This window comes from Camellia sinensis, chromosome 4 (assembly GCF_055761805.1).
Source record: "Camellia sinensis isolate YWXY chromosome 4, ASM5576180v1, whole genome shotgun sequence".
NCBI lineage: Eukaryota > Viridiplantae > Streptophyta > Magnoliopsida > Ericales > Theaceae > Camellia > Camellia sinensis.
In genome coordinates, this window is record NC_138964.1 from 173480303 (window position 1) to 173504144 (window position 23842).

General features: G+C 36.6%; 1 protein-coding gene across 6 annotated transcripts; it reads left to right on the forward strand.

Moving 5' to 3' along the window:
- The first annotated feature begins 1845 nt into the window (after window positions 1-1845).
- On the forward strand, window positions 1846-20151 carry LOC114310248 (zinc ion binding protein). Of its 6 annotated transcripts, none has more exons than XM_028256196.2 (9): window positions 1846-2020; window positions 5684-5859; window positions 8920-9019; window positions 10453-10666; window positions 16673-16970; window positions 18891-18966; window positions 19077-19123; window positions 19236-19435; window positions 19640-20151. In XM_028256196.2, exons 2-8 carry the CDS (start codon window positions 5771-5773, stop codon window positions 19414-19416), a joined length of 1005 nt encoding a protein of 334 aa, XP_028111997.2. In that variant the 5' UTR covers window positions 1846-2020; window positions 5684-5770; the 3' UTR covers window positions 19417-19435; window positions 19640-20151. The 6 variants fall into 6 exon arrangements, 4 of the variants coding, with proteins under 4 accessions (XP_028111997.2, XP_028112000.2, XP_082723078.1 ...); XR_014327912.1 differs by having other exon boundaries at window positions 1853-2020; window positions 5754-5859; window positions 17831-18966; XM_028256199.2 differs by having other exon boundaries at window positions 1853-2020; window positions 5754-5859.
- Window positions 20152-23842: the final 3691 nt, after the last annotated feature.

Genomic DNA, 23842 nt, shown 5'->3' on the forward strand with positions numbered 1-23842 from the left:
TTAAAAGCTTTTCGATCCATATTGATTTTGGGTAGAGCCCACATCGGTAATCAAAACATAAAGACTACGAAACCACGTCGAAATAGGTCATGAGCGATAGTTAAAAAGGTCTTCCTGTCGTTGCATGATCGGTGAACACATTCCACACCAAAGCCAAGCAACACCCCCCTATCGACATGTTCGTTGTCAAACATTTGATCCAGTTGTGGAAAAAACAAAATTTAACAGTAAATTCATTCTGATTCGAACTATGCAAATTTAAGGGTTTATCGAAAATACATCGTATTTGATTTGGTCTGAAATCCCATATGTGGGTATTGGTATGGCAACCATATAATAGACCCACATTTGCATGTATGTGAGCAATTTGTTTCTGGATTTGCAGGGATTCAATTAGTGGTGAATGGTGATGTGAGCAGCTTCGTGACCCACGGTGGTTAGAAAGGAAAAGTAGCCATCAAATCCCACAAAATCAGCTTCTATTTTGAAGGAAGCCCTAGTGTAAGACTGGGCGTTTTGGTACTTGGAGGTGGGTAACATTGGTGGGATGTCACGAATATTTGTTTTGCTCCCGCAACGAAATAGTTTTGCTGGTGTTGCTGCGTGAAGGTGTGAACCACCCTTATTCCGATGACGATGCGGATGAACAATGAGTACCATATATCTATGTTTTTATGTGTTCGGTGTCGTGGTGTTGAAATGTTGTTTGGTGGGTGTGTTGTTACTATATCCATGTTTTGCATTTTGGTGGGATGTTCATGATGTTGTTCGAGGGTGGGAGGGCTTTGGAGTAGTTAATGTTCATGATGTTAGGGGTATTGCTGTGTGGTTAGAGGGAGTGGTGTGTGGTTTGTGGGATTACAACACACACACATGAACATTGCAACACACATATCCTTCAAAATGCACACAGAAACCACCCCCCACAAAATCGTCCTTCTCCAATCAGAATCGAAATCAATGGGATTGCCATACCAGACAAATACATTACTACACAAAAACAAGGGCAAAACAGTCACATAATCCACCCCAAATCAGCACAAATGGGATCTTTCGGGTGACATTACCAACAAAATGGGACTTCCAAGAGTATTAAAAATAAAGAAGAATCTCTCGGTTCAAAAACCTCCCAAATGGGATTTTTCAATAATTTTCCCAAATTATAATATGCAATTTAAAAATAATAAATTTTAAATTTAAATTTTATACATATCAAATAATTTATTTTTAGTTCAACACTTAAATTTTTATCAAACATATTTTTAACTTAAAAAATTTAACATTCAGTTTTCAAAACTTAATTTTTAGTATTTAGGCTTTGTTTGGCATGGAATAGTTTTAGCCTAAAGGTTAAAAAGTTATTAAAAAAATAAAAAGCCTATAACCTATACAAAAAAATCAAAGATTTTTTTTTATATATTTTGTACATTTTTTCGTAAAAAATCAAAAAATTATTCCAAATATACTATTTTTTTTATCCCATATTTTTGCCAAAAAATTGAAAAAGTTACTAAAATAATATATTTCCAAACGAGGCATTAATTTTTAATTTTTAACTTTATCAAGTATCACTTAACTCTCACTTGCATATATTCTCTAATAATAATTATTTTATAATAATGTAACAATTAACTAAAATATTTAAAATAACTCCAATTAATTAAAATATTTAAAATAACTCCCTCCTACCAGTTTTTTTTTTTTTTGTGTAATCACAAGTCAATTATGTCACATACTTTGAAAAATAAATTTAAAAAGTAAATTTCGTATATAATTTTTCTTACATGTAATTATGGTAAAATTGTGAGCTTATTTGTATTTTATTGAAAAATTGTGAGCTTTTTTGTATTTTATTGAAATGTTGAGGCAGGTGTAATTTTACCCAATTTCTTTTGTTTCTGTGCGAAAGAAGCCCTACTAGCCAGTTGGAGACAGAGAGAGAAAGGGTGAAGACGAAGATGTTCAAGACCTTTCGGAGGTAGATTTCTCACTCGCAGGTGGATCCAAGGCCCTTTCAGAGGTATGTTTCTTCTCTGTTTTTCGTTTTTCTTCTTATTTTCTTCCGGTCTATTTCTCTTATTCTTGTCTTCGGTTTTATTTTCTTTCTCGTTTCTCTATTTTTGTCTCTTTGTTTCTTCGTTTCTCTATCTCTTTGTCTCCTCTCGGTTGTCTGTTTTCATTTTTTCTCCGGGAACTTCTTTTTTTGGGTGCCTGGATAGGTTTACATTTGTGGTTTTCATGGATTTTGTAACAGATGATGGTCATATGTCATGTATTGATGGAATGCAATTGTTTTGTCATTTGTGAATGATATTTGACGTTAAAGCAATAGGATGTATGGTTTTTTAATTTTTTTTTTTTTTGTCAGTGTTGTTTTGCATTTTTTTGTTACCTTTCAATGATTTAAGGAAAAAAAATAAATTATATGACATGTAATAAATAAATAAAAATATAATTATAATTACATATAATGAGCATGTCCCCAGTGTGTTTGTCCCCCATTTTTTCAAAATTTGCGAGTCCTCCTGTTGTGACCACGTCGTGTCCTGTTTCCGTGTCCGTGTTGCATAGTCTATTTGACATGACATCAATATTATAGGAATTGTTTTTAAGATATTGAATATTTGTAGAGACAAAGATCTCATGGTCAGACGTTCACTGATGAGTGATAGAATACGTTGAACACCGGGAATTCAAATAGTGATTAGGATATATGAAGAGTAGCTAAGGGAGGAGAAAAGGGGCAGTAGAGTACCAAAGCTCAAGTGCATAGCTCAAAATTCACAGTACATACACATAGATGACCTATATGGAATATAATTTTTGAAGGAACTTATGATGTAAGAAAGTGTTGCCTTTTATTTACACTACATGATCGTAACAAGCCATTGGATATTTTGAAAATTCTATCACAATATGTCAAGGGTGTTTGATTCTGTTATGAATTGTCGAGATCTTTGAGATTGTTTTGAATACAATAGTAGCACAACTTCTCTCTATTGGTAGGACTGGCCAGAGATAACTCGACCTGGCAGGATGAAGCACCACGAAAAAACCTGTCTTTGGCCTCCAAACCATAACATACCCAGGTCCTGCAGTGCATGCTGAACACATCTCGTGCCTAGACGCTACCTTTTGGCTTAGACACTTTGAGCAATGCAATTATGATTAAAATGTCAATAAGAGTTGTGCGAAATATCATTGTTGACATCAAGGCACACAGTTGATCACTGCGGCACATGGCACTGAGGCAAATGCGAGCGCTCTCACAGAGCTTACTTAGCTTACACACTTATTCTTTGAAGGCTAATGCATGTAAGTCTTAAACCTACATGTCAGACACATGTCATCATCATTTATTTATTTGTTATAGAGAATTCCAACCAGCTCACTCTGGCATTCAGTTCAAGGTTTTAGGAATAAACTCCAAGTACACACAATCAATATTCATACACACACATTGGTTGTGTTAAGTCCGAGTATTTTGTATCCCATATGTGTATAAAATAAGATCTCCAAGAATTACCTTATAGTAAAGCTCCTATATTCAACCCCTTATCATATAAGTTAGCATTATATTGGGTTTTTTTCATAGTTTATTTTTACATTATTTTGGGTTGTGAATTTATTTGGTTTTGCAGATGTGCGTTAATTTTGTTTATACTTTATCCATGGTTTTTGATTTGTGGTTTTTTTTTTTTTTTTTTTAATAATTTAAATTATTATTATATATATATTTTAATTTTTGAAGCGAAAATGGTAATTGTGTGTGTTCTTTTGTTGTAAAATTTATACTGAGGTCTCGTTTGAGAACCTTCCCTTTGAGCCAAAAAGCCAAGAAGTTACTAAATTAGCCAAAAAGTCAACAACCCATACCAAAAAGTTCAAGATTCTCTTTTCTCTCTACTTTTTGCACATCTTTTCGTAAAAAGCCAAAAAGTCATCCCAAACATACTAGTTTTTTTTAGCTCATATTTTAGCCAAATAGCCAAAAAGTTACTAAATTAGCCTATTCCCAAACGAGGCCTGAGTTTCTGTTGTGTATAGTGTTTGCAAAAAGTTTGACATCTATATATGCATACTATGAAGCACGGACATCGATACAGGGCACGATACAGACACGATACGGACACGTGGACATGCAAAGTTTTAAAAAATGAGGGACATGACATGCTGGGGACATGCTCAATATATATAATTTTTTTTATTTATTATATGTAAAATTAATTTTTATTTATTTATTTATTTTAATATCAAATATCATTCATAAATTAAATTGTTTTTTTTACAAATAAAAAAATTATTCTATACGTTAATGTTCAGCAAACAAGAGTATTAAAAAAATAAAAAAAAGTAAAAAAGAGGGGAAAAAGAGGGAGAGAGTCTAAGAGACAATCAAACACACGAAGAGGAGAGAGAGAGAGTCTGTTCACCCCAAAAAAGAGAGAGAGTCGAACAAAGCAGCAAGTGGGTCGAATACAACGCGCGAGAGAGAGAGAGAGAGAGAGAGAGAGAGAGAGAGAGAGAGACGAAAGAAGACAAACAGAGAGAGAAGATGAAAAGAGATGAAGAAGACGGATAGAGAGAGAAGATGAACAGAGAGCACCGAACAGAGGGAGAGAGAAAGAGTCGAACACAAACAGATTCAAAGAACATACCTCGATCTAGCCTCGATCTAGGGTTTCAACAGGTTCTTTCTCTTTCTCTCTCTCTTTCTTTTTCTCTCTCTCTCTTTCTTTGTGTGTGTGTCTTCAATGGTTAGGGTCTCTCTCTCTCTCTCCCTCTCTCTCTCCAATGGGTTAGGTTTTCTTTCTCTGTCTCCAATGTGTCCGAAGAGTGTCCAGCTGCAAAAATTCAAAAAAAAAAAAAAAAGCGACACGTTAGGTAGTGTGTCCAACATGTGTCCGACGTGTGTCCGTGTCCGACACCCATACGTTACCTCCAGAGAGGTGTCCGTGCTTTATAGTACGCATATGTAAGGAGCTAGTAGGGGAGTTGAATTCTTAGATTGAGGAATGTTGGTATTAGACAACTAGTTGTTTAAAATTGTTTGTAGTTTGTTTTGTTGGTTGAGTTTAAGAGGGAATATGGGTTGTTCACTGTAGTTTCTATGTCTGTTATTCAAAAAGCTGATAAAACTATTAGAGTTGGTTAGATTGGTTACTTAGAACTCAAGTTGCATGAAGTGAAGTTTATTAAATCTACTGGCTTTTCATTCCTATGTTTGAAACCCAATTCGTTCAAGCTTTATTTTGTCGAAATGAGTGAGCAGACACTAATGTTGCACTTGGGAAGAATGTGTGGTTTCATCATTCATGTGGCAGGGAAGTATGGAGAGGCTCTGTCTCGTATTCAGTATCCTTCTTTTTTTGGCTTCCATATTGGTTGTTTCATTCAATGGCAAGACCCCCTTTGAGAACTAGGTTTTACGTATGACTAGTATAAGTCAGTCAGAACTGAAATTTATTCTGTATGTTATTGGCTTATGTATTTTGTTAGAAATACTATTTATCAACGCTGAGTTTTTTTGTTGTGAGGTGGAGTTTCTATGGTGTTTCTGACTTGGTCTTTTTTTCTCAAACAAAGATGTATATTTTTGGAGTTCTGTATCTTTATTACTGGCCTGTTTCTTGAATGATAGTAGTTTTTTTCCTTTATAATTATTCCTCAAAATGGACAACAGGTTCAGTTCATTGACTGAAGTAGAAGAATATTTATTGATTTTAGACTTGAGGTGAGTTTTATCTGTCTAGTGAAAAGAGGCCTCACAATGGATGCTCAAGCGAGAAAGAAGGCCTTGTATCGAGCTAAACTGAATGCAAATAAGCTGGAGAAGCGCATAGAATCTCCTCTTGTGAGGTAATTTGCTTTATCCTTAATTACTCTCATGACATGTAGCCCATGCTCCAATGCCAATGCACTAAAACCACAAAATACCCTGACTTCTTGTTTCTATTTGCATTATCCCTCTATGTTGGTATCAATGTCTTGGTGTTGTGTGTAATTGTGTATTGTGCCTTGAGTAACTATTATGCTTCCTAATTTTTTTTTTTTTTTTTAGTTTAGTGGGAAATGATTTGGTAGAGCTGAGTTAAGTATAATTGATGTTTTAGTATTTGTACCAAACGTGTGTGTCACGGAGTTTGGTGCTAGGTGTTGAAGTTGTCAATAACATTAGCTTGAAGAGTCAGGGAAGCTCAGGTGATAGGCAAAAAATTACCTCTGAAAGCTAAATCAATAAAGCATGAGAAGATGCACTGCTGTGTCAGAAAATGGGATGCACACACCCAGAATTTTATAGTTTTAAGCTTAAAATGCATTATAAAAACAAAGAAAACATTTTTTAATTTATGAAGGTTTTGAGTCCTTGTTAGGTGAAGAATATATATATTTACGTCTCTGTTATCAGAATCTTACGATTCGCGATTCGATTCACGATTCGATACGAAATTTTTGCAAAATCGATATGAATCTATGAGTGAATCTATTTCGGAAGTGAATCTCTAGTGAATCGCACGATTCACAATCGATTCACGATTCGATTCAGTTTTTACGATTCATGCAATTTTTGAAATTACTGTGTTCGACATATTTTCGACTTATTTTTTCCATCTTTTTAGTGAAAATGACATAATACAACCTCTAATAGTATTTAATACCAAAATAACCAACATATATATATGATTTGTTATTATTTTAGTGATCATAGAATTTTTTATAGGATCCAATCAGATTCAGTCTGACCTAACATATTTTTAACATTTCTTCTCATTTTTGTCCCCTTCAAAAAATTGTAATATATCTTCTAAAGATGTTTAAAATTAGAGTTACACTATGAATTATCTATTACTATTTTATTAAATTGAATACTACATGTGTGAGGTCAGTTGTACCTGTTAAAATGTTTTAGGCTTTAAAATAAAATATCCTAAATAATTCTTTCTTATTATTTGCTCACTCTTACTTAGAAAAGTATATATGCTTATTGTCCAAATATCAATATCGTTGTTAACTATTGTTACTTTATAAATTAATAGTTTCTATTTGGTTATTACCTTTATTAAGAATGGTTGATAAAAAAATCTAAAAAAAAAAAAAAAAAAAAGGTAAGATGGTGATTTTACATAGAAACCTTTGTTAACTTCTTACCTATTAAATTACGTGATTATCATTCAAAATAATATTTTTGTTGATTTAAGTCTAAATATTTTATATTTATAAGATACATTTAACATCTAAATGTGCAGATATATGTTTTTAAGTGATTTAGAAAAAGTGATCGAATCTTTACGATTCGCGATTCGATTCGATTCGCGATTTGGTACGAGACCATTTCGATTCACGATACGAATCCCGATTTAACAACTATGATTTACGTCTACACAAAAAGAGTGGTTGTTTTCTGGCAAAATATAATGTTAGAATTGGAAAGGCATCAGAGAAAATGGAAGAACGGGTGGGTTAAAAGAAGGTCCTAACCAGAGTTATTTTTCACGTATACTGGAAACTACTTGTGTGAATAATTTGAAGACTTCCCTGGGTTCATTTTCATGTGCTCAGTAGTGTTAACTGTAGCCATTACTCAATGATATGTTAGAAATAGTTTATTTTGCAGGGATTCAAAAGAGTTCTTTAATATTTTCTTGAGAACTAGAGTCTCAAATTGAGAATGAAATAAAAAGTAGAAAAATAATTTCTTAGTGATGCTAAATGGGTAGTTTTCATGCTTATTGTTTAGTTTCTATGTATCAGTCTTTACTTAACGCATCCCAAGCAACGCCCAAAGACTCTGATGGTTCTTTCTGTAGGTAGAAGTTAGAACTACTGTGATTGGTCTAAACTTTGACCCTTATTTCTTCCAATTATGTTATGTGTTCTGTATTGCCATATGCCTTATATTTCCCGAAGCCTGAATCCACGCCTCATGTCAGAAGAGGAGCGAGTAGATCCCCTTATGATCTAATTTAGCCATGTTGACCTGCCATCTTGATTTTAGCAGCTCTTTAATTTTCATCAATTCTTTTAACAATTGTCCCGGTTTTCTCTCATGTGACTAACATGCTTTGAAGTGTATTTTGCTATTAAGTTTTTTGTTTTGGTTAACTCCATAAGCCATTTTGTTTCTTTAGTGGTGGAACATTTCTATATATAACAAGAGTTTGGTTTGGGTTGACCTAATGATAAATCTGTAGGAAGTTTCATAATTCGATGAACCTAAGCCAGAGTTTCTGTTGTAGCCACTTGGTTGATTTCTAACTATTATGGCACCTTAAGTTTGAAGTACTTAAACATTGGAATGTTGTTCATGGCTAGGAAAAATTATTGATCGCTATAAGAGTATGGACAGCAGTATGAATTTCAGCAGTGTATATTTGGTAGAAAACAAGAATTTATCGTGTCTCTGAAATATCTTACTAAGAGTTGGTTCCTTGATTTTTGCATTTGTAATATTTCAAGTCTTATTGATGCATGGAGATTTTTCTAAATCATGTGCTTAATTAGAAACATCAACATGTTATCATAACATTTGCTGGAAAAAGGAGCTTGTTTTAATAAAACCTTGATCTTACAGTTTGCGGTTTGGGAATAAGCTCATTTAGTGGTGATCATTGGAAAATCAATGCGATCTTGTAGGGGTGCATGAAAGCCAAACAAATTTGATGGATTTTTTAAAATAAATCTCTTTAGTTTTCCCGGTACCTGAAGGAGCTATTTGTCTTGTATACCAACAAATAGCCTTGACTTTCCCCCCCGTTTTTCTTGTCAATTCTTTTGTTTAACTGCGACATTTCTTTATCTTTCTTATGTATCTGTTCTTCAAATGGTACATTGTCCAAATGACATGATTTCAAGAAGTAAACTGATGTTATCATGACAGTGTTTCGGGTGGCATCTTGTTTACCTTTTCTTTTCGTGTAGGTACAATGAATTTGATCAACCTGTCTGTAGGGTTTGTGATGTTGTTTTGAAATCCGAGTCACTTTGGCCTGCACATCAAGCGTCTCGTAAACATCACGAGGTGAACTTTATCATTCCAACTTCATGATATATATGTGGTTTTGACACGTTGCATTGGCTGAGTATCTTGCAAAAGATGGTAGCACACCTCAAAGATGATAATATCCTGATTGTACTGCTTTATGAATAAAATTATGCTGCATATATAGATAAAAGATTGGTGGTGGCAGCAGCAAGGATGGACCGAGGGAGGGGCTAGCACAGGCGACTGCCGCCCCAAAGTTTTTTTTTATTATTATAAAATTTACGATTATCTCACCTTTTTAGGTAACATTTGGTTAGACACTTTAATCTTGTCATGTTGCAGAAAAAGTACAGAATATGTTCTATTCAAATAAATAAGTGGCTCATTATTCGTTTTGCTTCAACATTTTGTTGGACTTCCACTCTAGATATTCACGTACAAGGTTGTTCGGACCCCTTTGATCTTGTGGGGAGAAAAGAAAGAAATGTATTGCAGAAAAAATGTTTTGCATCTTTTTTTTTTTTTTCATAGCTGTAGTCCAAATCCCTTGGTTATCCATGTGGAGAAAATTAATTTAGGGAAAACATATGGGGAAAAAAAGATTGGGGAAGCAACTTGTAACAACTTGGATCTTCAACTTAGTGTCCATTTTCAAGTTTGAGTCTTCACTCTTAAAAACTCTAGATGCGTTTCTCTCTCTAGCTCTCTTTTACTCTTTATCCTTGTTTCGATTATGCATTTTTGATTTCTTCTCTCTTCTCGATATCTATTTTAAAAAACTTCTTCCCCTGCTTTAGTTTTTCCTTTTCTCCTTTATTTCTTTATTTCAACTCTCGCTTTTTTCTTATTCATCAATCCTTCAAAAATTAAAGTTATTTGCAAGAATTGAACAGCAATGTTTAAGAAGGATGCGATTGAGTTACTTGTTCTTATTAAAGGTCATTCAAAATTGAAAATATTTGCAAGCTTGCAAATAAATTTTATCCCAGTTACTTCATAGAGCAAGAAAACTGCATTTGAAATTATAATTGCAAAACTATGAGAGGGTATTCCTCATCATATTGGGTTTCAAAAGTTGTCAAAATTTCTGAGTTGTGCCAAGTGTTGTTGAAAACATGATGTACGGTGATCTTCTATTCTAGCAAGTGATCTGGCCACACATCCTATTGTATTTTGATCATATTTTTTCAATTACATCAAATTAAAACATCTAATAATATAGTTTTTTAATTAATATTGCATTTGACATGTTGGTTACAAAAATTTTGATTACACATACGTTACCTTCCCAACGTGTGATGGCGGTTCTGGCTAGCGATAGTAGTGAGACGGGAAAGAAGAATGATATAGAGGAGAAATAATAGAGTTATTTATGTCTTTTTTATTATTCTGTTACAACCATCATTGTTTTGTTATTGAGTTTTGTTTGTTTTGAATACTAACTTTTTGTGATGCTTATACTTAAACAGGCGATTAATAATGTCAAAGCCAATGCTGCTGGACTAACACGGGTTAATAATGCAAAGGTTGAGTCCCCTATAGAGTTGCCCAAACAAAAAAATGAACATTCTACAGAGTTGCGTGATTCTAAACCTGAAGCCTCGATGGAATTGCCGAAACGGCCATCTTCTGTTCTTCCGCCAGATTTTTTTGACAATAACAAGACAAAGATGCAAAAAACTGGTGAGGACCTGTTATGCGGGCTTACCCTTTTTTGTTCTTCAGCTAAGATTGTAGACAAATTAAGGATGATATTAGCCACTTTAGTGATGCCTGTGGAACTTTACAAGCTAGGTTGTATTGACTTTTAAAACTGATGCATTTGTCGAAAATAACATATTATTGTGTTCTTCAGAGCAGAACACTGTGAGAAATATGTTGTGTATAGAATTAGGGAAGATTGTATTGTGTATAGAATTAGGAAAGATTGTGGTGGTGTGACTATTTGGCTGTATTTCTTTTTTTCGTGTTTCCTTTTTCCATCATAGGTTTAGGATTATATAAACTGGTGACCTCCTTGTAAAGATACACAATTGAATATACAGAAAACCATTCAGAAAACTTACATGGTCTTAGAGCCAAAACCCTAGAAACTATTGCTCTCTCTCAGTCGTGAGTTGTGGGTGATCTTCTTCCCCAATCGCGATATTGAAACAAGTTCTCGACTGATCTCTCTCTGGTTCGCATCGCGACATCAGTTCAGTTGCTGCTTTAGTCCCTCAGTTGACGTCGTGCCTCATCTTCGTTGATTGGAGTCGAGTCGTCTGATTTTCCTGGTCGATCGACTTTGGTTCATGATCATCAGAAGCTTCTCTCTCTAGCAATGCGATCGTGTTCGCCTGAACTCTCTCTTTCGAACCTTGGTTCATGCGATCGAAGTGGTGCTGATTTGCCTCACTCGGTCGATCTTTGCTCTGCCTTGCTTTGTTTGTATCTCTCTGTCTCTCTGAGTTCGTGGCTTTGACTCTCTCAGTATTGTTATTTGGGTCAAAACACTTATTTACAGTTTGGCCCAATTGTTAGTCATTATTATATTTCCACCTGTGAATCTTTGATTTATTATAATGACAGACACCAAAATCCAAGCAATCAGATGTAAACTCACTGGTGCCAATTATGCTTATTGGGCTAGTGTCATGAAGAATTTCCTTATTGGTTAGAAAAAATGGGGCTATGTTTCTGGTTCTGTTTCTCGTCCATTGGACCCGAAACAAGAAGGATATCTGACTTCTTGTGACACTTGGGATTGTGATAATGCCCAAGTTCTTACTTGATTTCATAATTCTGTGGATGACCGTATAGGAATGATGTTTTCCAAATATAGTACTGCCAAGGAGGTGTATCATTAGTCCAACTTTGTCAAGCGGTATAATTCAGAGTACTCGTCAGCGGGATCAATTTATTCAGGACTTATACATAGAGATGACAGGCCTCTGAGATCAGTTGGCTCTCATGGAACCATCTAGCCTCAAGGCACCAGACACTTATGTTGAGTTTCGGGAGCAAGGTTGTTTAGTGCAGTTCTTAACGGCTCTCTCCCCTCAGTATGAGGCTATCTATGGTGGCATCCTTCATCGGTCTCCTCTCATTTCTGTGGATGCTATTGTTCGTGAGCTGCTCTCTGAAGAAACTCGTCTTAAGACGGCCAGTCAGACTCTATCTCCATCTGTTTTCTTGGCTCCTACTCAGCCTCCTCTGCTGTCGAACCCCCCACCTCATCAGCTTCAGGCCACTGCAAAGACCAAGAAGGGGCCCCTACCATCAGATGAGTGTGTTTTCTGTCATCAAAAGGGTCATTGGAAGTACAATTGTCTCAAGAAGGAACATCCGTCTTCTTAGCAGTCTCAGTCCCGAGCACCAACTCAGAGTTCTTTCCATCCTCCCGCCGCTTATACTGTATCCACTCCGGCTTCAGGTCCTGATTTGGCTTCCTTGAGTTCTCAGCTTGCTCAGCTTCAGCAAATCTTGTCTACCTCTCAGTCATCTTCATCTGTCTCTGCTCTCACCTTTCTTCATTCAGGTTTGCTTGGGTCCTCTTTAGGTATTCCTTCCTCTGTCTGGCTTTTTGATTCTGGTACCTCTCATCATATGACTCCCCATATTTCCTTACTCCAAAAATGTATCCCCCCTCCCTTCCTTATTACTATTAATACTGTTAATGGGTTTGGTATGTCTGTCTTATCTGTTGGGTCTGTTTTACCCTCTGCCATGTCCGCTGTTACTATTCCCTCTGTTCTTTATGTTCCTCAACTATTAGTTAGCTTGCTTTCTATCAGTCAGCTTGATGTTTCTTGTTTTGATGTTATTTTTTCTTTTTCTGTCTGTTGTGTGTAGGATCGGGTGTCCAAGAAGCAGATTGGGATCGGCCGTAGAGTTGGGGATCTCTATGTGGTGGAAAGTCAGCATCTTTCTCCGTCTATCTCTCTTGTTGCACTTTTATTTTTTCAATTAGATTCTCAGTTGAGTCAGTTTTATTTATGGCATTCTCGTTTAGGTTATTTGTCTGTTGACCGCTTGCGGTCTTTAGCTCAGTCAGGATTGTTAGGTAAAGTTTTTCCTAGTCAAATTAACGAGTGTCGAGAATGTAAACTTGCTAAAATGACAGCTTTACCTTTTAATAACAGTACTTCTATTTTTGTTTTCTCTTTTTTTCTTATCCATACTGATGTCTGAGGACCTTCTCTTGTTCTCACTAAAGGGGATTTTGCGTACTATTTGAAATTTGTTGATGATTGTACCCACTATACTGGGTTTATCTATGGTTTATAAATCTGACTTCTACCAGATATATCGTACCTTTCAGTCTATGATCACTACACAGTTTGGGGCCACAATTAAAATACTCCGGTTTAACTTGGGTAGGGAATACTTTAAAATTGAATTCTGTGAGTATTTGGCCAAATTGGGCACCATTCACTAAATCTCCTGTACTGATACCCCTGCCTAAAATGGTCGTGCTGAGCGTAAACACCGTCATTTCCTTGAGACAGCTCGATCTCTCCTTCTCTCTGCCTCTGTTCTGGCACCATTCTAGGGTGAGACAGTTCTTACTGCTGCTTTCCTCCTTAATCACATGCCGATTCCCCTACTCTCCGGTCAATCCCCTTATAAGGCTTTGTATTCCCAACCTCCAAATTATTCCCTCTTGCATGTCTTTGGGTTCGCTTGTTTTGTTCTCTTTCCCTGTAAAGATCGGACCAAACTTAGTGCCCGGTCTGTCTTATGTGTCTTTTTGGGCTACAGTCTTACTCAGAAAGGCTACCACTGTTACGACCTTGTCTCTCGTCGTCTCTATGTCTCTCGTCATGTGGCCTTTCTCGAATGTCTGTCTTACTTTCAGCTCCCCCTCTTACTGCTCCTGTTTCTAAAGAGGATTTGGTTCACATTGATCTATTTCCTTCTGAGGTCCCATTAGATGAGTATATTGCCACTGTTCCTCCTGAGGCCATTCCTACTTCTCCGTCTCCGTCACCTATGGCTCCTTCGCCTTTGGTTGCTTCTTCCTTTCCTTTGTTGGTCTATTCTCGTTGCAAGGCTCCTCCACCACCAGTTGTATCTACTCCTATTGTTGTTTCTTTTGTTTCTGACGACTCTGATCTTGCTGTACACCGCTATCCTCCTCGTGAGCGTCGTCTCCTAAACAGGTTGGGTTGGTCTAATACCTGTTTTTTTGCTTCCTATCGTACTTTTTTGTCTGCTATTCACCTTTTTTTAGAACCTCAGTCTTACAAGGAGGCTTGTCAGGATCCTCATTGGGTTCAAGTTATGGAGGATGAGTTGTCTGCTTTACAGAAAACTAGTACTCGAAAGTTGGTTCTTTTGCCTGCTGGTAAGAATCAGGTTGGTTGCAAATCGGTCTACAAAATCAAGACTCATTCTGATAGTTCTCTTGAGCGCTACAAAGCTCGTCTGGTTGCCAAAGGTTTCTCATAGGAGTGTGGTATTGATTATGAGGAGACCTGCGCTTCTGTTGCCAAGATGACTATTGTCCGTACTTTGATCTCTGTCGTTGCTGTTCGTTCTTGGCCTCTTTATCAAATGGATGTTAAGAATGCTTTTCTTAATAACTATCTCATTGAGGAGGTTTACATACGTCCTCCTGGCTTTCACCATTCCTCTAGACAGGTTTGTCGTCTTCGACGTGCTCTATGTGGTCTGAAGCAGTCTCCTCGTGCTTGGTATAATTGCTTTCAGATTGTTGTTACTGAGTTTGGGTTTCATCATTGTGCTTAGGACTCTGCCTTATTTCTTCTCCACACCTCAGTTGGATTTGTTGCATTATTACTCTATGTGGATGATATGATCATCACTAGCTTTGATTCTTCTGCTATCTCTGAGGTCAAGCAGCATCTCTTCCGCACCTTTGAGATGAAGGATCTTGGTCTTTTGCGATATTTTCTTAGTATTGAAGTTGCTTCTTCTCTAAAAAGCTATTTTCTGTCTCAGGGTAAGTATGCTAATGAGGTCATTCACCGTGCTGGTCTTACTGATACTAAGGTTTCTGATACACCTACTGAGCTTAATGTGAAGCTCAACTTTACTGATGTGTCCCACTGGATGATCCCACTTTATATCGCGAGCTTGTGGGTTGCTTAGTTTATTTGACGGTTACTCTTATTGATTTTGCCTATGCTGTGCATGTGGTTAGCCAGTTTGTTTCTGCTCCTCGCTCTCCACATTGGGCTGCATTTGTTCAGATTCTTCGCTATCTCCGAGGTACTATTTTTCAGGGTTTACTATTGTCCTCTACTTCCTCTCTGGATTTAGTGGCCTATGCTGATTTTGATTGGGCTGGTGATGTTACTGATCGCAAGTTCACGTCTAGTTTCTGTATGTTTCTTGGCTATTCCTTGATCTCTTGGAAAAGTAAGAAACAAACTGTTGTTGCTCCCTCTACTGCCAAAGCTGAGTAGCGTGCTATGGTTCATGTTACTACTGAGATTGTTTGGCTTCGTTGTCTATTATCTGATTTGGGTGTTCCTTAGTCTTCTTCGACCTCCCTCTATTGTGACAACCGCAGTGCTATTCAGATTGCCCACAATACTGTCTTCCATGAACGAACGAAACACATTGAGATTGATTGTCACTTTGTTTAACAGCATCTGCCGTCTGACTCTATCTCGCTTCCTTTTGTCTCTTCGGTTTTGCAATTTGTGGACTTCTTCACAAAGACTCACACTACCACTCGGTTTTAATTTCTTCGTAGCAAACTCTCAGTGTTTTCTGTTAAAACACCTTGAGTTTGAGCGGGGGTGTGAGAAATATATTGTGTATAGAATTAGGGAAGATTGTATTGTGTATAGAATTAGGAAAGATTGTGGTGGTGTAACTATTTGGATGTATTTCCTTTTTTCGTATTTTTCTTTTTCCATCATAGGTTTAGGGTTATATAAACTGGTGACCTCCTTATAAAGATGCACAATTGAATATACAGAAAACCATTCAGAAAACTTACAAACACAATTAGACTGAGGTGAAGAGCAGAACACAATTAGACCCTGGTGAGAACATCAGCTATAAAATTGATAGCAAATTACACATACCAAAGTGAGGGTTTTCTACTGTTTCTAATATGTGATTGTGCAAGATCATTATCAACTTGAGGGTACCATGGTAATGCAAGATTGCATGAACTATAGGGTGTCTAAATTCAAAATTTTTACTGATATCATATGACAGGTGAGAGGAGTTGTTTTCTATAACAGTTTAATCATTTAACAAGTCTGCAAAAGAAAAATTCCTTGTCTCTCGGGAATAATCAGAGAAGCAGGTACAGTAAGTCCGACAAGCAGGCATAGGATGATCCGTGAAACCAGTCAGATCATCCTACCAGTTGAGTTATTGAGCTTTCCTTGCCTAGTCGTGTGTAGGTCTTTGTCAGACCAAGTGATGGACATGATCTCTTGAAGGATATATGCCCAATCGTATTTGACTGGGGATGGGAAAGTTTGGCGCTGGCAACGAATCATTTACTAGAATCCCCAGACGTATTGCTCCTTTTGCATATATTATTAGTTCAACTATACTTCCGCCATTCTGCGACTTATTTTTAATGAGCCTCGACTATTGGCCTTCCTTCTTGTAGCCAAAATCTTTGTAGTTCTTAGTTTTGGGGTTTGTGATTAGACTAAATCTATGAATAATGTTTTTAGAGTAAATTATTTTTGTCTGACTTAATGGTGTTTCTAGGAATGGATGCAACCAAATTGGGGAATCCTAATTCATACAAAAAGGCAGGAGGTTCTGCTCAAACTCGATTGACTGAACCATTCAACTCAGAGAGTAAGATAGATGAATTTTCCAGTGCCAAAGTTGTAGAGAGCAAAATGGATGAAATTCAGCCTGACAAGGAGCAGATGCAGACATCAAAACTGATTGCTGGTTCAGAAACCAAGCAAGCAAAGGGATTGCTACCAGAAGGCTTTTTTGATGACAAAGATGCTGATCTACGTGCACGCGGCATTACACCTGTTAAGCTAGATGTCAAGTAAGTTTATACTTCTGTTTTATTATTTATTTATTATTGCAAGTTCATACTTCTGTTTAGACATGCATGTTGAATGATCTTATTCTTTTGACTCTGATGTTGATGTGATATTTTCTTTTCAATACCGTATTCTATTTTCTGTATCATGATATTTTTATGAGGAATACTACAAACCCAGAAAAATATACTCAGAATTTACCGAAAAACATCAATGTATGGTTCAGATTCATTCTACACGTGTACCCCACAATACACAATTTCAATCTTCACCACGCAACCCATTCTTGGCCACAATCTGGATCCCTAGACTTTCTGTATTTTTAATGCTTTGTAGAAGTTGCCATGCCATACTTATTCCTTTTTATTTTTATTTTATTCTCTTTCAATTCCCCCCCCCCCCCCCAAAAAAAAAAAAAATAAATAAATAAAATAAAACTAAACTAGAGAATTGTAAGTTTGATGGGTTTTCGCGAATATATCTGTGTGAAAAAACTGCGGTCTTGTTTTGATGTTCATTTCTGATGGTATTTGAGTAGTACATTATTTTTAAGCTGATAAAGTGATCATCATCATCATTATTTTGGTCTCCTCCTCCTTTCTTTCATGTTTACCTTTAACATTAATGAAAAATAAGCATTTTGGTAATTATTAGCTGTTTGGCGTAAATGGTAGGAGAAATTCAGTGTTTCTTATTTTCTGAAAACTTCAACTTCTTCAGCATTGTATTATAATTTCATACCACAATATGCTCTGCCTATTTCAAACAGTTTAAAGAATTTAGTGTTGGACAATCTGAATTTCAATTTCAGAAACTAAGAGATCTAGTATTACAATTTAAAGCAAATGAATCTGCAAACCAGTACAGCACACTCGCAGAATGAGATGCAGAGACTGGAGATGGAGAACAGATCAAGTGGAGTGTTCAACACTCTCTTCTTAAGACAGATTTGTCCTTCCCATGGTGCTTCGGAGCATTGGACGTCTATCTCCTAGGATGAAATGGTCTTTGTGGTCTAGTTGCAGCACTATAAGAAGACTGTTGGTGAACCAATTTGTGTATGTACTCTCTCGCTGGAAACTGGACTCTCAAATATGCAAGGTATGAAGCAGGGAAGGAAGGAGGAAAGAAACGAATGAATTCAATGCTGGAATGGCTGGAGGGACTGTATTTATAGGCAGTGAAGTACCTGTTTGGACTGACCAAAAAGTGGTGACTGGAAAGGATGCAACTTTCCTAACGCATGTGGCCAAAAATTGCAGAGAGAAACCGGAAAGTCGCAGTCAGTCGGACGGGGACATTACTGTTTGCAGAAAATTTGTATTTGAATTTCAAAATTTCCGGCAAAAATATTGAATTGAAAATTCAAATAAATTTGGCTCAAAAAGACATATATACGGGTTGATCAAACCCACAACCCGAGCTCGGCTTGGGGGGCGGCGGCGGCCTGTGAATTTTTGGATCCAACCCACTTTGGTCCATAACTCCAATCTTTACAAAACTTGGGTGCCTTTTGGGCCCAAACCAAAGTGTCAAACTTGAAACTTAAATATGCACTTAAGTTCTCCTAGCTTTCCTTATGTGGGACAAGCATATTACACTTGACATGTTGGCAACCCACCAACATACACCATGTTCAAATGGCTCACTTTGGTGTCAATTTTCCATTCGCTCATAAATAGTTTTGAACAACCAATAACATATTCTTAATCTCCACATGGGAAATGAACACATCACCACTCAAACCCATCCAAACCGATGTGTAGGTCCCAACCTAATTTTAGCTGTAAGTTTTCGAAAACGGATGGTTTTGTAAACCATTTTCTAACAATTAGATGCTGGGACAATTCTTTCCCATTATTTTTCTTATATTATTACACGGAGCACAGCATAACCTGAATTTTATGGCATATCCTGGACAGGGATGAGTACAAGGAATTTGAAAAGTTGATCCAACAGGACTTGCAGAAGGTGGACAACCGTTTGGAGGAAGAGGAGGTCAGGTTTATCATCTTCTGACACCATCCATAGAACCATTTCTACACTCTACCACAAGGTTACATTGTGTACTTGATCATTAACCTATTGTTGGAAATTGTATACCACAGATTGATGCAGCTGAGACGATAGAAGAGGCAGAGTCTGTGGAGCAAAAGTAAGTCCAGTGTTGTGTAATTATATGATAGATGTGCTATATATCCTCTTCTTATCATTAACTGTAAATAATTTTAAGGGCCATGTCAAATCTTTCTTTACAATCTCTGCAGGACCTATTGGGAGAGAGTGGAAACATTGAAGAAGAAGAAAATGGAGCTAATGGCTGCTAGGTCTGCCACACATAGTAGAGGTCCTCAAGTCATGGGCAAGGAGTCTAACCATGAAGAGTCGTCTAGTGATGACGACAATGATGAGAATTTTACAGTTGATTGGAGAGCTAAACATCTGTAAATGTTATCCATGAGTGCTGGTCTCTCTCTCTCTCTCTCTCTCTCTCTCTCTCTCTCTCTCTCTCTCTCTCCTATGTGTGTGAGAATGCTCACACAGTGCATTCATGTAGATTAACAAGCAATCATTCGCTAGAAAGGTTTGCAATGCTGGTAGCATGCTAGAATTTTTTTTCTTCTTCTTTGTGGGATGCTAACTAGCTGATTTTTGGCCAAACTGATTGCAGAATGAAGGGTTCAATTGGACCATTTGTCACGGTAAGCTTCTTCACCTATGAAGGCCCTTCTGGAAGGTTTTGTTCAATTTCCATGTACATAGTGCAAACCGAGTGGATTTGGCTTGTGAAGAGCTCGATTAGTACAGCTTCTTTGAGATTGTACTGGGTTAAGTCAGTCAAATCAGACCTGCACAAAACTAGTTGCAATGCAAGCAAAGTGTGAAGAATATTATAACCTTTGACTTCTACATTTATAGGAGTTTAGTTAGCAGAGCAGCTTATAAAGAAAGGAAATTAGTTGTCATAACTGTGTGTATCATTTTAGACCCATATTGATACATCTGAGTATGTACCTGTAAAACTGCATCTAACATTTTTAGCTCACAAGATCTTAAATGTCTGATGAAGCAGTTAAGTTTGAACTACTATAAGCTTCTGCTGAACTGGTTATACATGACACGTAGTGGAAGCGAACACCATAAATTATTAGTGAAGTGGAAAATCTGTATGTTTAATTTTAATTTCTTTATTTTGGTATTACATCAGGAAACAGTTATATATGGATGCATTTAACCGAAGGGATTGAGAGAGGGGGATAGGATAGGAAGTGCATGATGGGGACAAAGGTTGAATTGGTAACCTCTCGTTTAGAATGTATTTAACCTATGACTGAGGTGTATTTCGAAAAATCTGTAGTGTTCTAGCCTAATTGATTTCTCCTTGCAACAATCTCAGTTCGTTTTTGGCCAAATTATGTGATTATGTTAATTTTTTCCCCACATCTTGAACTTCAACAACGAATGCTTCTTGTTACAAGAAACAAAGATTTTTCTTAAATGTAGTTTTACATTTGTAGTGTGAGCTGAGCAATACTTGAAATTAATATGATCTAAATATTTTAAATTTTAAATATTTTTTTGGTAGTTTTTGTATGTAAAATTCTGTATTTAAAAAAAATAAAATAAAATAAAAAAACGGGTAATGATATCTACACATTGTCAATCCATGGCACAAGAATGAGTCATTGCTTTGCTTTGTCATCTGCAGCTTCCTCTTATAAATTTAAGTCTGACCAAACAGGCCTTTATTAGGAGTTCGGATCCTCTCTAGTATCTCTTACCAGTGCTTCCTACGAGGGACAGTTCAGAGTGGGCCACGTCTCCCCCTTAACAATGTGCGGCTCAGATTTGCTTCAACCCCAAAAAACAAAAAAGTAAAAATCCATAATTTCACTGAAAACAGTCCGTTCTCACCCTCTGAAGTTCTTGACTAGCGATCACTTCCATCTCGCGACAGCAAAGCTCTTTGGTGAACATCAACGACGACCCCCCCTCCTGAAACCCACTCTCGCGAAGTGGCTTGAAAATGTTCTCGGTCTCTCCCCCCTCTCTCCTTCCCTCAGCATATCATCCTCAATCTCTCTGTGTAAAATGATATGTCCCTACTTGTATGATAGATTTGGTTGTCAAGCCTCATAAACAGTGAACTGATTTTGTCTAAGGTCCAAAACCTCTTAGTAAGCAAATGTGGTAATAAACAGATTCATACAAATCACCAAAAGGGTTCCCACACTCATCAATCTCCACACTCATCAATAGGGCAAAATTAGAGCACAATTCGTTAGTTACTCTACACTCATCAATCTTATTTTTCCCAATTTTTTTGAGTCATACACATCACCAAGGTGAACTATATCTATTAGGAAAAAAATTAGGGCAAAATATATCTATAAAATTAGGGTTCTTTGGATTAATAATATGTGTGTGTGTGTGTGTGTGTGTGTGAGAGAGAGAGAGAGAGAGAGAGAGAGAGAGAGAAACTTTGCCCGCAGTTCGGAAAAAGGATTTAGGTATTGCCATTGGTGTACATTATGATGGTCGTCATCTTCCTCTTCCTTTGTTAACCATCTTCCTTCGTGGAGTTCAAGTCTGTGAGAATGAGAGAAGAGAATCACTGTTCTAAGGGATTTTTTTTTTTTTATTTCTTGTGCTAAAGCGGATCTGAGCCATTCATTGTTAAGTTGGGGATGTGGCCCAATCTGAACTGTCCCCGTAGGAAGAATTGGAGAGAGATACTAGAGAGGATCCGAACTTCTATATTAAGGTATCGTTTGAAAATTTTCTTTTTTAATTAAAAAGTTATTAAATTAGTCAAAAAATTAATAACTTATACTAAAAAGTTAAAGATTATTTTTTTTCTTTATTTTTTACATATCTTTTCGTAAAAAGTTAAAAAATCATTTCAAATATATTAATTTTTTTTAACTCATATTTTAGTTAAATAATTAAAAAATTATCAAATTAAACTATTCCCAAACGGGACCTAAATGCTAAGATTACACAGTCTTTTCCAACCCTCTTTTAGATAGGCTCATATCCAATAATTGACTAGAATTTTTTCTTTTCCGCTTAACCCAAAAAAAAAAAACTAGAATTTTCTTTTTTTAAAATCACGGGAATTCTTTGTCTAAAATTTTATCTTTTTACTTTAATTATCTAGTCATTAAATTATATTTAGGACAAATCACAAATAGAATCTCAAGGTTTAGCGTGCTTTGCAATTTAAATCCTAAATTTTTAATTTTGACAATTAAAACCTTGTAGTCATTCTGTGTCACTATGTAAGCCTTCTGTCCATTTCCGTTTCAGGAAGTAACGGAGAAAGTTATTTTTAGTGCCAAAACTAACCTAAAACGACGCCGTCTAGCGAGAGTAACGGAAATATTTTTCTTTTGACACATGTCATTTTCTTATTTGTTATTATTAGTTAATATAAAATGGAAATACCCATTTTACCAGCACCCCTAACTTTTACAAACCCTAACCCTAATCCCCACCCTTTACCCAACTCCGGTAGCTCCAGCCACCACTCTCTCCATTTTTTTTGGCGATATCTCCGTCATTTCCCACATCCGGCGCAACCACTGAACCACTCCCTTATCTTCGGTGCAATCCCTTTCACCCTCACTTTTTTCTCGCCACTACCACCCCTCATAATCCTTCTTCCTTCCCTACGGCACAGCCTCTACAACCCCATTGCCCCATTTTCCCTAATCTGCAACCCCACCGCTCCCTCCCTCCGATCTGTAATTATAATCTTTTTCTTCTTTTACTTAACGCTGCGACGACCCCTTGCAACTCTTTATCTCTCTCTTTCTCGCGCGTGCACAGGTGTTTGACAAAGGACAATCGAGCAATGATCAGCGGTTTGACGAGATGAATCTGGACTGTTGCTATCTGTTTGGAAAAATAGAACCGAATGCAGGTCATTCCTTCGGCACTGGTTATCCGAACGAGAAGAACGAGGTTGGACCTCGCCAAGGAAAGAAGAGGAGGAACGGAGAAGGATGACATGGGGTTAAGATAGGAGATGAAGGGTTGTGTTGGAAATAGAGGAGGATTTGAAGGTGGCGCCAGAGGAGGAGGTGACCGGAGCTGCAGAGATATGTTGGGTGAAAGTGTTTAGGATTAGGGTTTGAGAAGGTAGGGGTAATGTTGGTATTATGGTGGGGTGAAAGTGGTAGGGTAAGGGTTTAATAATAACAAATAAGAAAGTGACATGTGTCAAAAGAAAAATATTTCCGTTACTGTCTCTAAATGGCGTCGTTTTGGGTTGGTTTTGGTACTAAAAATGGCTTTCTCCATTACTTCATGAAACGGAGATGGACGGGGGGCTTACATTGTGATAGAGAATGAACTATAGGATTTTAATTGTCAAAATTAAAAACTTGGGGTTTACATTGCAAAACACGCTAAACCTTAGAGTTTTATTTGTAATTTGCCCTTATATTTAATATTTTAATATTTTTAAAAATTCTCACATAATTAATTGAATTAAGACAAAAAAAATTTATAACAAAAAAGAAAACTTATAAACCCTGGCTAATGACACCTAATTTAAAAGGAGAAATTACAAATTAGAATATAAGACAAAATAATCACAAACACATGAAAGACGTAATTTTTCTGTGAAAAATCACAATAAAAATTGTATTTCTCATCATTTGATATATAATTCCACTTGTCAATGTCTTATAATTTCTCCAATTTAAAACACCTCAACCAAGTAATGTGAATGTGATCGCTAAAAAATTATGCACTCAAGTGGGAATTGAGCAAATGGTGTGTGTCTCTTCAAAATTTTAGTAGTATTGCATCCCAATTGTCTTGACTAAGTCGCTCAAAAGGATAAGCAATTTGTCATTTCAAAAGT